The sequence below is a fragment of the Physeter macrocephalus genome, chromosome 11, assembly GCF_002837175.3.
Source record: "Physeter macrocephalus isolate SW-GA chromosome 11, ASM283717v5, whole genome shotgun sequence".
In the NCBI taxonomy this organism is placed as follows: Eukaryota; Metazoa; Chordata; class Mammalia; order Artiodactyla; family Physeteridae; genus Physeter; species Physeter macrocephalus.
In genome coordinates, this window is record NC_041224.1 from 26,270,064 (window position 1) to 26,284,413 (window position 14,350).

General features: G+C 47.9%; 1 protein-coding gene across 11 annotated transcripts in view; it reads right to left on the reverse strand.

Annotated features, from left to right (window-relative positions):
- CELF2 (CUGBP Elav-like family member 2) overlaps positions 1-14,350 on the reverse strand; it is a 310,334-nt gene that overhangs the window by 69,004 nt on the left and 226,980 nt on the right. For all 11 annotated transcript variants that reach the window (XM_024129689.3, XM_007107114.4, XM_007107113.4 and 8 more), the window contains 2 exons: positions 10,889-10,937; positions 2,507-2,641 (listed from right to left, as the gene is read on the reverse strand). In XM_024129689.3, the coding sequence (XP_023985457.1) occupies positions 2,507-2,641; positions 10,889-10,937 (184 nt within the window). The remainder of the gene's footprint in view (positions 1-2,506; positions 2,642-10,888; positions 10,938-14,350) is intronic.

Consider the following 14,350-nt stretch of genomic DNA (forward strand, 5'->3'; position numbering starts at 1 on the left):
AAATGAGTATTTTCTTTTTTGCCACAGGGAATTCTCCTCCGTTTGCCAGAAAATCAGAAATTATTTTTCTGTTAAAAAAAGGGGGGGGGCAGGGAGGAGGATTCTACTCTTTACATTGAACCAGCGGTTGCATAAAATATTGATCAAAGTGCTCCTATCACTTGTTTCAGAAATAGGCTGCTTCTGGTGTCAAGTGCTGGTTCATCAACCAAATGGCAGATGCAATTGGTCAGGTTCTCCCATCAAGTACAGTGTCTTGACACCCTTTCCTACGAAAGTTTTGACCATTTAAAAAATCTCATCTGCAAAAACAGCTAACATACGCTCAAGGATCTCTAGGCACCAATGCTCTTCATCACCGTCCCCACTGGACAGATGGAGAACTTGAGGCAGAGAATCAGTTTGTAAGTCAGCAGAGGCAAAACAGAAGGCCAGCATTCCTACTTCATAGTCAAGGTCTCTATGAAACACTATGGATGGCCTGCTTCTACAAAAAACCTACCGTGGCAGTAGCTAAACATGCCCTATCAGAGAAGCAGGGCAGCTATTTAGACTGCTGTCATTTTCGAGCGTGGAAACTGAGGACAGAGATAGGAAAATGAATGGACCACGCCCATGATTCATGTCAGGAGAAGTTCTGGGACTGGGCCCCAGGGTCACGGACCTCCAAGGCACTATACATTTCACTATGCCTATCGGTTCTTTCTCCATGCTGTACACCTTGGCGCATGCAAAAGTGCAATGATAACACGGAAGTGTGACTGAGAATCAGTCATAGGGAGAGAACAGCGGTTCTTATTACTAAATTGGCAGCAGAAGAGGGATCGCAAAAATATTCTTTTGTCTTTCTTGCCTATTTAATTCTTCCTCAGCCCTGCTGCTTTTTCCTGTGGCATTCGCTCTCCTGGTCTGTCTACCTATCTACCTCTCCTGGATCAGATGGGATGTTAAGCTCTCCTGGTGCGTATCTCCAGGACGGCACAGAGGGACCCAGGATAGAAATCCTGGTATCCTTCTGCCTGCGAGGCTGGATGGGAACCAGAGGCGATGGGGGTGCCCAGGACAAGGAACTATTTTGGGTGACACTGGTAAAGGCACACGTGGTTAAGTGACAGATTAGCTTGAGGCACTGGGTCTGCTGTTTAGGGACCCCACTCAACATCATGTCTTGCTCAGCTTTTAGACTCCCATCTTTCAGTGAGTGTTAAGTGTCATTTCCAGACCTCCTCCTCCTCTTTTTTTTTAAAAACCACCTTCAGAAGAAAATATAGGGATCACGAGCTTGGAGTTATTCCTCCTCCTAGTTTTCCTCGAGATTACCTCCGTTTCAGGGCTTTGGAGGTGGAGGCAGGTGGAAAACTTTTGTTCCCTGTGCCTTCGATTCTAGCAGCTGACATCATGAAGCTTTATGCCTAAAAGTCAAAAGAACAAATGTTCTTCCTCCCGGGGCGCTGAGTTTACGTAAGACCAGGGAGATGAATAAAAACTAGTGCCTTGATACTTAAGGCTTAACCTTTTCTTTCAACATGGGGCGCGGGCAGTGCAGTCCCAGAACCAGAGATGGGGAACGTAAAGACACTTCTAATTAGCCCTGTGGAACTTGCCCTGGAAACCCCATTAATTGAATGAAATCCTCTCTGTGTTGCAAAAAGACAGATTTCTTACGAGAATGGAGAAATGTGTTTTCCATGTGCGTCTTCCCCTGGGCCTCCTGGGCTGACTCAGGAAACTAGTCAGATGGCTGGGAACACGGTGACAAGCCTTATAAGCGGTCTGAGGAGGGAGGCTTGTGGGCCCGTCAAAGGGGCAGGTAAATGTGGACAGAAGAGAGTCATCTCCAGCTACCTTGTGTGGCTGCTCGCGGAAACACTGGTTTTCATCCGCGCTCGAAGCCCCAGCCTTTGCCTCTATCACGGTGACAAAGAGGAACCTACAATCTTCTCCTGGACGAAGTCACTTCTCTGTCACTTAATGGACCCCTGTGTTTAGGACTCCAGGAGCTTTGCTCTTTGCCATAAAACCCTAACGCCCTGAGACAGGCCTGGTTACTCTGAGTCTGTATCTGCTCTGCACTAGGCCGGGACAGGGGCCTTTTTTCTTGGTTCTTTCTCTGTCAAGAGGCCCACACGCTCAACATTCTCCCAGGCACAGGCAGAAAGCCAGAAGCCTAAGATGCGAGTAGCAAACATTCTCTCTCGCCCTCCGCATCTCTCCCTCATACCTCCCAAAGCTCCTTCAACCTGAGATTGAAAAGGGATGTGTAACAGCAGGGCAGCCTGCGGGCCTCCCATCTGACAGTGATAACCTGGGCTAATATGCTGCCACTAGGACCTTCTTCACTTGAGAAATAAAAGCTATGGTGAAAAGTTTGGGTTGGATAACTTCGTCCCACAGGACGTATCTCAGGGTGACCTCTCGCTGCGTGTGGGAGCTACGTCTACCTTGACTGGGACACAGAGCTCCAATTAGCACTTAAGGGCAGAGACTCTGCAGAGAGCACACTCACCTCGACTCAGCCCGTCGGGTCCCCGGAGGATCCGGCATTCTTCTATCTGGCCAAATGGAGAGAACATCACCCGGATATCGTTCTCATTACATTTCTTGGAAACCATTCCTATGAACAATTTTCTGTCTTCCACGGCTAGGAGAGAGAAAGAATGAATGAGCCAAGGCCACTTCACCTTCTTCCTCGTAATCAATGCGTCATCACCACCTCCGACAGGGTCCCGAGGCTAACTCTGCAGACACCCAGGCCACCTTCCTCCTCCACACGTGCCGTCTCTGATCTCCCCGCCCTTGCTCGGCATCTCGGCTCCTATTCCAACACTGGGAGCTTGTTTATTGATAAAAACATCTTCAAAGGACACGAAACACTGTTTTTAAGTCCTTTTCCCCCATTTGGAAACAGTAATGTGTTTACTAAAATGTTAAAAGTTCTAAATAACTGTTGAATGCTACTGTCCCATAGAGATATTTTGGGATACAGATTTTAATTTGTTTTGTTTTGCTTTTTTTTGGGGGGGGGTAGATGTTCTTTTAACTTGAGTGACAGCAAAAGAGAAAGATCAGGAGAGGAAGAATAACAGAAACAGATATAGTGGAAAACTGATAAACGAAACTTTTAACAAAGGAGTCAATGGAAGAAAACTTTCTCCTTCCCTGATTTCAAATAGCTTTGTCCCCACTGGTCCAGATGAGAACAGGAGACAGGAGAGATGTGAATTTCGCCAGAGAGCTGGTTAAGGGGCCTTCTGTCCGTAGCACTGGCTACGCAGCCCTACCCAGGTCAGCACATGTGGTCTGCACCTTACAACTAAAGCTCAAGGCAACTGTAGTCAAGTGAGTGGGGCTGCGGTTATTTGAGAATCGTGTCAGGGTGGCCCCAATCTCGGGGTGAAACCCGTCACCGAAGAAAGAACAAGACAGGAACAATGCTATTCTGCCCACCTGGAGGTAGGATTCTTGATGAACAGAAACGCATTTTGGGCGTCAGGGCAACAACGTGCAAATTCTAACCTTGGAAGCTGTCAGCGGGTAAAGACTAGGGAAGGTTTACCGCTGATGACCTGGGAGATTTGTTTCCCTAAACTGACATGCCTGCGCTCAGGATAACTGGCCTACACTCAGCCTCAAAGGCACAATTATTATGGATTTCAAGACAGTGTTTGGAGCCGTTTGTAGGAGAGAGAGCAAAAGATCGTCCTAGAAGCCCTCAGGGAGAAGTCTTGCTTATTTCCCAAGTTTCCTTTCAATCCACTTCTTAGAATTAAAAAAAAAAAGAAAGATAGCCGGCTACACCAGCACTTCAGAAAGTCCTAGCTCATGGGATCATTTTATATCTGTATTATAATCTTGTCATTGCTATTTAATTGGCTTTTATTTCTGTTTCTCTTACTCTTTTTCTGGACAGTAAGTGTCTCATTATCATTTAACTGGCAAGAGTGTGTTCTAGACTTGCCAGGGCCAGTTGCTTCGGGTACCTAAGTCAGAATCCCTGGTCTGTGTCTTCCAGGAGCCGGCACGGAAGATCTATAATGGAACAGAGACTCGTTTACTCTGAAGCAGCTCCGTCCACTAGAACTCGGCGAGAAGGGAAAAGTCTGGTCTGTGCCGTCCACCCCAGTAGCGAAAGCCATGTGTGGCCACTGAGCACCTGAAAGGTGGCGAGCGTGATCGAGAAAGTGAATTTTTCACGTGATGTAATTTTAACTAATTTAAAATTTAACAGCTGCACGTGACTACTATATTGGACAAGGGTGGCGCTGAGGGGCTAAGAGCTCCTGGTTGTAGAATCCCAGGCCGGAAGTAACAGACTTGAGCGACGTTTTGTCTGACTCTAAAGAGATGCCAAGGCCCAGCAGGGGGAAGGATCTGGCCAAGGATCGTTCTACAAGGAGGCGGCCTAACCTGCACCAGGATCTGGCACCTTCTTCAGCCCAGGGTTCTGTGCACTCTGCTGCGTTTCTGGCGAGTCCAGAGGAGGCAGATGAGGCTGGGAGGGTAGGGCAGTGCTGTGACTGGGAGACCCTGGTCCGCGTTCCAGTGCTGCCATGAAGGTGATGGGTGACCTTGGAGGACGAGCTGACCTCTGTGGACCTCAGTCTTGTCATCCATAGAATGAAGGTTTCAACTTGATTCTTTTTCCTCTTCTCTTTCCTTTCTCTCTCTCTCAAGTGGTGGAGAGAAGGCAGCCTGGTTACACGCTTTGGCTGAATGAAGCGCTTCAACACGGACTTCAGCATCCCTTTCTACCCAGCCTCTCTCTCCACACTGGTGGCGCCTCCCAAGACAACGCAGAGAAACGAGGGCTCCAAAGAATACAGGTTGAAAACCACAATTCCACCATCCTCGTGAACTATGAATCGGGTACCAGAGTTTGAGAAAGGCTTGATGTTAGATGTGGAATTGAAACCGGACTTTAAGAAGCACGGGCAGGGTCTGGATGGACTGGTAGTGTGCTGGGGGCATCACATACTAACCGGACAAGGCGCAGAGTCAGGAATGAATAAGGACTGTCTTTGTGGTGGACGGAGGAAGGCAGCCTGATTGAAGCACAATATATGTACCATTTTCTGCTTCATCTGCAGAGAGGGGCTTGATGCAGAAGGAAGGTCACAGGTGGTCCGGGGCCACTGCCTGTGTTGAGCTTCCTCAAGGAGAAAGGGGGTGTCACTGGCTCTGATTCCTCAGCAGAGGCTGCTGAGGACTCCACTTGCTTTATGTAGATGAAGATTTTTAAATTTAAGAAGACCTTTCTCCTGTCAGAGTAAGTGGACTACCAATGATCTGCTAGGAACTGGTGAAAGCACAGTAAGCTGAGGGCTGTGTTGGCACTGGGGTCTAAGAATTAGAAGCATCAGATGCCCCAGAAGAGGTGCTTTCTTTCCAAGGGGAGCCTTTGACCTCCAGTGCGACGCCAGACTCCTCAGCATGCGAGGACTCCAGTGGCCCTGAGGGCACGTGGCATTCCCTTGAAGCAGAAGGGGAACGGATGGGACTGGCGGAAACGGGGGCTGGGGAGGGAGGGAAAACTTGCAGCTGTAGTTCTTGCCGTCCCCCCCCCCCCCCGCCCCTGATCCCTTCCTGCCCTCATCTCTGCGACTCCTACCCCGAGGAAGCTATGGCTGATACCTTGATGAGTAGAAAAAAATTTCTGTTGTATTTCTTCTTATCCTGAAGAATCAGGTTTTCGTTCTTTCAAACAAAAGCAAAGGATGAAGTCCCAGTTGGTCCTTGGTTTCCCTGATAAACCTATAATGACGGTACTTAGCGAAGACTATTTTCAGGGTTTGAGCTCCAGGGTGCGGGATGCTATAGTCAACTAAATGCGCAGCCCCTGAGAAGCTCAAGTATGACTTTTTTCCTAAGATGGATTTACAAAAAATGGAAACCATTTATGAAGAAATCCTGACTTCCTAGGCACAATGAAGGGGTAAACTCAGGCAGGGAGAAGAAAGATAACTGTCCCTTTTCTCAGTAACAAGTATTCGCTAAAAAGAAAAGAAAATCTGCACCATCCATATGCTATTGAAAGTGCTACCTTCCTCTCCTGTGTGTGTGTGTTGGCACGTGTGTGCATGTATAAAGGAACCTGGATGCTGGCAACCTTCTGCAAGCCAAAGTAGCTCTGTGGTTGTAACAGTTGGGCCTTGTTTGCTTTAATGGCAAAACGGGAATAGCTACAAATATCCAGCTTTCCTCTCAGTGAGTTTTCCCGATCTTCCAGTGAACATTTTTATTCCTAGGACCCCCATTCTAAGGATCGCTAAACAGCTTTGTCAACATTTTAAATGAACTTAATTATCTTGAAATCACTTAACTTTTTCATCAACGTCTGATGAATTTCCTGGTGGGCTTTTCCTAAGTATTCATGGGCAGTTAAGTATCTCACCAGTTCTTTCAATCCACAAGAATGCCAATTGCTTAGATAAACCTACCATATTCACAGTACTCTGCTAAGTGCTGTAGGGGAACTTAAAAAAAAAAAAAAAAAGAGGTGTTTGCCCTCTAAAGAAAAAGTCTGTTTTCCTTTAGGATAACCAATGAATGAATGAGGGGAAATACTTCATATACCACGTGCTGCACAGGTGGGGTTGCTGCCGTCAATAACAGCAGCGGAACTGAAAGTGGATTCACACCAGTGACCACTGCCAGCTCCCCTTCCGTGGTATAAATGAGAAGGGGTTAATATTAAAGATAAGTGGGGACTTTTTTAAGTTCAGGGACTAGAAACTTCATTTTTTAAAACCCCCCTAATTATAAGTCTGTGCTAACACACTGGTACAATCTGTCAAAGTCACACCTGGATTCCGGGCGGCCTGAATTAATTAACAACTTTTCAACGTGTTAGTGCTATAACATATGGCATTTAATTACGGCCTCCGAATCCACGGGTCTCTCTACTTTGAATTTCAAAATGATTTCTTCACCTTCTAGTACATCAGCAAGTGACTGCACGGGAACACCCCGGATTCCTATCTCTACAGGCCTCGCCCTCCCCAGGATGACAACATCTGGTCATCCTGACTCTTGTGAGCTCGGAACTTGATGCACAGCCGCTGGGGGTTTCAGAGGCCTTGAGGAAAGAGACTGGGGTGGGGGGGCTTAAATGGCATTTCTGGATTCGAGGCTCTAAGGACCCTGACAAGCTGTGAGGTTGGAGGTTAAAGCAGGATGGACCTGATACTCCGCCTATAGAGTCAAAAATAATCCTTCAGGTCAGAAGTGTGACCTCACAGTGAACACTGGCTCCAGCCCCCGAGACCCCAAAAACAGAACCAAAGGCGACCGCCACGGCTTCCTTGTCACCCACTGCTGGACCGACTTCAGACCCAGCAACTGCCTTTCACTTTCAATCTCGCACGGCTGGTTGCTTTTTCTGCATAGTGACGGAAGATTAAAAGCTGGAAAACGGGCCCTCCAATGGGAGAGAGAATGATAAAGAGTGACTACGTGTGTGTGAGTGTGGCTGGTCCCTGAAACACTCCACACCTCCTCCAATGCCCTTCCTGTACCATCCACTCAACTAGGTGTGAGCGAAAAATCACCAAAAAAGGTGGGTGCTGTTGAAATCTGGGTATATGCTCAGTGTGTTCTTCTCAAAGTCCCCGACATTGCATCGCCAATCCAGAGGAGGATCCGTTTTTTGGATACCTGGCGCAGGTAGAAGCATAAGAGATGTAAGATGCTAGGAGTTTACATAAATGTGCTAGAGGCTGCAGCTGAAATCAGAGCCGCTGGAAGGGCAGGTTCTAGGAAGCCGTGGAGATTTCAGAAGCCCGTTCAGTAAAAGAGTAAAGTGCAGGGCAGATATAGCAGACTAACATTTCTGGGCTTTGTCAGAATCCCTGCATGGACAAAAGCTTAAAAGAGTGATTGCTTTTCCGGAATTCGTTTGTCCATCACTAATGAATCTGTGATGAGCCTTGCTCAGCAGATACGAAGTTCGGGAAATCTGAACACAATGATAATGAAGAGAGTAACTGTTTCACTGTGATGAGTCCTTTGTGTCATCCAAAAATGTCAGCAAACTAAAAAAAAAGTGCAATTAGAGCTCGTTATACTTCTTTCACAACCACAGGAGCTATTTCGAGCATCTGAGCCAAAGAAATCTTGGTGCTCTCTGAGCTGCAGAAACTATGCTTACCTGTTAGAAATGTCATGTGAAATCAGAAAAGGATTGCAGCTTTTATCCCTGGCTTTGGGAAATGATACCTTTCTCCTGATTCTTCCAATCAGGTCCAAGGACAACCCTGAAGTCTGCTCACGGCTATGCAAGGTGGGGGCCCCTCTGAGCTTCCATGAAGAAGAGCTCTTTCAAAGCAGCTTTTGGTCCATTTACACTATTTGACTTTTTCTTTTTACTGGAAATTCAGAAAATGAAGGTAGATCTGCAAGCAAAGGGACAATTGGCCCAGCAAGGAGGTTTGGGGGTTTTCCTTCAGGTGTACAGATCTAAGCTTTGACAGGAAGAGTCCAAGGCTGGAAGGGCTGGCCTCTGCTCTCAGGAGGCACCAAAACAGCTACCTCAACCGTCTGGAGCTACGCCACCAACGTAGCAGACTGCACGCACGCTACGTGCCAGCTGTTACGCTAAGCTCTGTGGGTGTTAACTGCATGATGACTCTGTAAGGCGGGCCTTACAGGAAGAGCACAGACTAGGCTTCCGGAGCGCCCCTCTTACAGCGGGAGAGACGGAGGCTGGGTGAGGTTAGTGAAGAACCTGCTCAAGGTCACAGCCAATAAGTGCAGGGTCCGGGTCAAGTCCGGGCTCCTCAAAATAGATTTCACCTGTTACCCTGGGGCGCTTCCTGAAAAATGGCATTTTTAGGTATTTGCTCATCTTAGTAAAACAGAGCCCAATCCTGCTTGGCTTTTGAGATCGTGCAACATGGGGTGTGCCCACGGCAGTTTGATTCTGTTGCTGTGGTTTTAGATCCAAAGCAAACACTACCCTCAGTGTCCAAAGGAGACAGAGGACAGCAAGGGCAGCTGACCATTCTGAGCCCTCCCGGCAGCTACCCTGTGGACAGTCAGGGTTTGCACCTGCACAGGAGAAAATGCAGAAGAAGAAACCCCTTCTCGGTTCAACTCTTTGGGTATTTTAAGTCAGACATTCCCAACTCGGTTCTCTCTTTTGTCACGTTTTTATCACTATGGCCTAAGGTTCAGAAGAACCCCCTCCTGCAGACTTTGATCCCATGGCCTGTGTCCTGACACGGTTTGGAGAATTATGGGGCCAAAGGACAGAGAGCATCTCCTGGTGGCTGGATGTGCCAGGATGACCTTCACTGATGGAATTCATCTCACAAACACTAGGTCCATCCCGCCTCTCTCCCAGGAGGAAGAGAACAGATTGTAACACGCACTCCTGGAGCAAATCGGCACGGGGAGATGGCCTTCTGCCTGGGCAGACACACTCGGCGAAGGCCCCTAAAGGCCAGGGAGCACTGACCAACATCTTATAGAAGTGCTCGACCATTTATAAAGCACTGTCACAAACATCTTCTATGAGTCTTTAAAAAAAGCTCATCTGTGAGAGGCAATTAGCATTATTCCCATTTTATGAATGAGGAGATTAAAGTCTGGTCTTTAAGTGATTATTAGATCCTGAAACCAGTGACAATGAATGTGAGTTCCAGCAGGTAAGGGACAGTGTCTTTTGTGTCCTTTTCTTCTTCTTTTAAAAATTCACTGCTGCAGTCCCAGCCTCCGGCAATGTGCCTGGCACATAATAAGTAATCGATGAATAACTGTCAAGTCAAGGAATGAGGTGACTGGACCAAGATCCCACAACAAAGCAGGGGTGGATTTTAGACCCTCTGACATTCAACGCCACGTCTGTGATAAAGTACTGTAGGGAAAAGGGAGTGAGACTTGCAGAGAAGCGCGTGGCTGGTGAGGAGATGGTGGCACCAACATCTGTTCTCCGACAGACACCACCGTACGATGTACAATTTCTTTTGAAACTGTGTGGTGTATGGGGCCGGAAAATGGGATGCACTGCAATTAGCAAAAGAAAATACCTCGTGGAGAGATGCAGAGCCCCGCCATAATTTACACTGGCAGAGAATGCAGATCTCTAAGTGTGCGGTTTCTGCTCCATGACTCATTAATGAGGTGCAGAGCTGCCCGGAGGAAGGCGGCCACGCTGACCATGTCAGTCTTGTGGGGCAGGAGAGGGCTGAGGTCTAGGAAGGTAGACGATTCCTTTAACATACAATGCAGCCAGTCCAAAGAACAAAACAGGGACAGAAGGTCTGCAGAAGTGGAAGCAAGGACTTCAGAGAGAAATGGGGTTAGCAACCCTCCGGTGTCTTGGAGAGGCAAGTCTCAATTATTTCACCGACCTCATCAAATGCATATTTTTTAATTTTTTATTTTTTTGCACTGACTGTATGTGTATTTAATCAGCCGATGGAATTCTGAATGAACGTGGATGCAAATGCATGGATACAACCTAGAGAAAAGCGCAGTGAGCCAGCTGCAAAGCCAGAGGACCAAAGGGAGGGGGAGGGGAAAGACTGCCTCATTCTTGGTGGGCTATGCCCTTCTCACTCACCTTCTCTGCATAGTATAAGGTCACCCCTCCCCATCCGGTGCCCAAGCTGCTGTCAGAGGAGGTAGACAATAGCCACAGGGTGGCCACACAGAGCAAGCCCCAAACAGGGACACAGAGAGCCGTTTCTTGTAGCATCTTCACAGGTCTTTACCCCAGAGATACAGGAGGCAGGAGAGCGAGGTACCCACCGCGATGGAGGTTTGCTGGAGCACATCTCTCTGCCTTCCCCAGAGAAACAGCAACGGGGGCCAGCTCCTCCCGCCCCCCCACCTCACGTCTTCACTTAAAGGAACAGACATTAAAGGAAGACAGTCGGTCACCACCTACCGTTTGATTTTTCACTATCTGCAGGTTTCATCTGAATGGGATGATGCATCTAAAAACAGAAAAGTGAGAAAGTAAGGCAGACTGAACAACTGTTCAACAGTCTCAGAAATCCCATGCTATTCAACACGACTACTGATATTGTTATAAGGGCACGTAAATAATAACGAGACCTCTCACAGTTAAAATGAACTACCTTAAAATGCAAGCCTGTGTTTGATGTTCAGCAACAGGATACTTTTAAGTCCCGGGGCGCTGTGACATGGTATCTTAACACGTGGGCTTTGCAGTCAGGCTCAAGTTCAAAACCTGGTCCTGCCATTCAGTGTGGTTTCTGCCTGGATCTTACAGGTAATTCTGGTTCTGCCATTCATTACAACTACGTGACCTCGGGCAAGCGTCTTAACTTCTCTGAGCTTCAGTCTCCTCATCTGCGAGATGGAGGTGACACCTGCATAGTAGGGCCATGGGAATTACCTGAGAAAATGCATGTGACGTGCTTAATGTATGGGGCATAGAAAATAAAAAAGTTATTGTTGTTTTGTATTATTATAAATTTAAACACAGATGATCTGTTTTTCTTCTGGCCATTCTATGTCTGCTGCATGGCTGTTTCTTAGAGTTCTGAATAACTTGAAGGTCGACCAGCTGACTGACTGAGGCGCCATTATCCCACTTTTATTAAACACGAAGTGTGAAATAGGAATGCAGAGGCACTGAAAGAATGGAAGGAAGGAGAGAGGGAGGGAGGGAGGAGGAAAAGCGGGAGTGAGGGGCTTATGATCACATTCAGTACATTCGTAGGAGGAGAAAGTGCCTGAGACAAAGGGGAACCAAGATCCTGCATCGCGGCAGAACAAGATGCTCTACGGTTCTTTAAACGATGCCAATCACATCGTTGTGCATGATCTGCAGATCTGCAGAGCACAGAAAGCTGCCACCATTTCCAATTAAAATAAATTCCTCAAATGACTTTCATGGGTTCTCTTGCTTCATATTTCATCCTACCCCAAGGAACGTCGCAGCCACAGGGTAGACGGAATCAGTGGCTGTGCAAATGCTTTTATTATAATGGGCCCTATTCTCTCTGAACCTTTAATTTCCCCAGTGGACTTCCCTTACTTGCTAGCCACAGCTCTGGGCTTTATCTAATTGAAATGAAAGGGGAATGGTACTTGGCTCTGGCACTGAAATGATGGGAAATGATTATCAGGCGGTCGAGACCACGTGCACCTAATGCCTGCCAGGGTCTTCAAAACACAAGAGGAAGAGGTAAGAGGGAGCCATATCGGGGGACAAGAGGCTAAATAATTCAGAGCTGCTTCGTTTATTCTCAAAGGCAAGAGGCTCTTATGCACAGAACATAGGCCTGGAGTTGTGGGGTCTACTTGTATTCCCACTCCACTCATTAACATGCTCAATTTGTACAGAAGAGACTAGCATGAGAATGGAATGCTTAGGAGTCAGTAAGTAGACCTGCCTTTTAAGAAAAGGTGCTGTGGGAGCCCAGGAGAACAGATACTTCATTCTGCCTGGTGAGGGAGGTGGGGGGGTTTTGGCAAAGGGCCCATCTGCTTCGAGTCCTAAAGGCTGGCTGGACTTGCTAGCAGAGGAAGGGAGTGGCCCTTGAAACGAATGGACAACCCCACACAAGGACACCGTGGTGAGAAAGCCCTCAGTCCTCCTGGAGGGAGTCCACAGTGTGAGGGCGGAAGGCACGAGAAGGGGTTGCCAGGGCAGCCAGCATCCAGGCCTTAGAGGATCCCACGTGCTAAGGAGCTGAAATTTCCTCTAAAAGTCAACGATCAGGCATAGAATATTTAAGGAGCAAGGCAACGAGATCCCATTTGCGTCCTTGAAAAGTCATTTTTGGCTGCAGTGTGGAGGATGGATGGTAGAAGAGAGACACAGGAGGCAGGGAGAACAGTTAAGAGGCTACTGCAACAGCCCACGTAAAGCGGGGAAGGTCTAAACCTCAGAGGTAACTGGCTGGTTGTAGGGATAAGGGGGCAGCGGAACCCCAGGCCTGGACAACTAAATGTGTAGTGGGATCACTGCCTATTCATTTCACTTCTGTGTCCTATATATAACGTTGTGTCCTGCCTAAATAGGGAAAACACGAGAAAGCAGTTTGGGGAGGGGGTGTAGAGACTGATGGGCACAGGTCCGGACACGCTGCGTTTGGGGTGAAGTTGGAAATGTGGGTTTCGAGCTGTTGGGACAGCTCTGGGAGGTGGCGGAAGCCCCAGGCGTGGCTGAAACTGTCCAGAGAGGGAAATGCAGAGTGAAGAGAGACAAGAGCCGGGGGCAGAACTGTGGAGAACAGCCAGGAAGAGGAGTCTAAGAGGGACAGAGCAAAGGGCCATCCAGAGAAGCAGGAGCAGAACAGCTGGCCCCACTGGAGCCACGCAGGGAGTTTCAAGAACAAGGCGATGGTCAGAGCAAGTGCTCTTAGACGCTACGATGAAAACGCCCCAGTATCCTTCTGGGTTTGGCAATACAAATTTTTTTTTTTTTAAGGGAATTTATCAAAACAGTTTCTGTTGGGTGGTAGGGGCCAGAATGCCAGCTTGTAGGCAGCGGGAGAGTAACAGGAAAGGTAACAGTTGATATGGGAAATGCAGACAACTATTTCAAGAAGATTAGCTCTAAGTGGGGAAGACAGGAGGTTCGGTGGAGGATGGGGGAAGAGGATGGGGCTGGGGTCTCTCCTTTCCAGATAGGAAAGACTTGTAACAGGTCAACGAGCTGAAAAGACTCAAATGAGATTCACAGGTTCAAGGGATAGGAGACAAGAGATAAGCGTACCAACGTTATGTATAGGACACAAAAATGAAATGCAGGACTCTTGCCCTTGGGAAGATGCCGACCCGACATGGTCGTTGATAGGCACATACATAAAGCAGAAAAGATGGTGACCAGCATCAGAAAAGCAGCAGAGAGAGAGTGCCGTGAGCATTCAGATCCATCTGTGACACGCACGGAGGCCCGGAGGAGGAAATCTGGGAGCAGTAAGGACAGAATCATTCGACTCTAAAGCTGCAAAGGGCCCTGCGAATCATTTCACCCAATGCTCTCAATGTATAGGTCTGAAGGGAATAAGTGACTTCGCTAAGGACACACAGATGGTTAATGACAGAGTGGGGATCAGAAATCTAAGCTCCCTACTCTTAATCCAGTGCCGATTCCCCCAAACCACATTGCTTCCCCCCAGAATGCCCAACACGGGATTTGGACTTATGAGCCTATGATGATGAACTGCAGGCTTCATTCACTGCAGGCACCAGACACACACTCAGTTGAAGGCGCCAGCAATATCCCCTTGGGTGAAAGTAATCTTCCTCTGCCCTCGCATCATGCTTTATCTATGGAGCTTTAAGACGGGTATTACACGAAGCCTTGACTCTGGGTTTTCCTGCTGCTGCTGAGAGAATTAGCTCTGATTCTGACCTAAGACTATCCAGA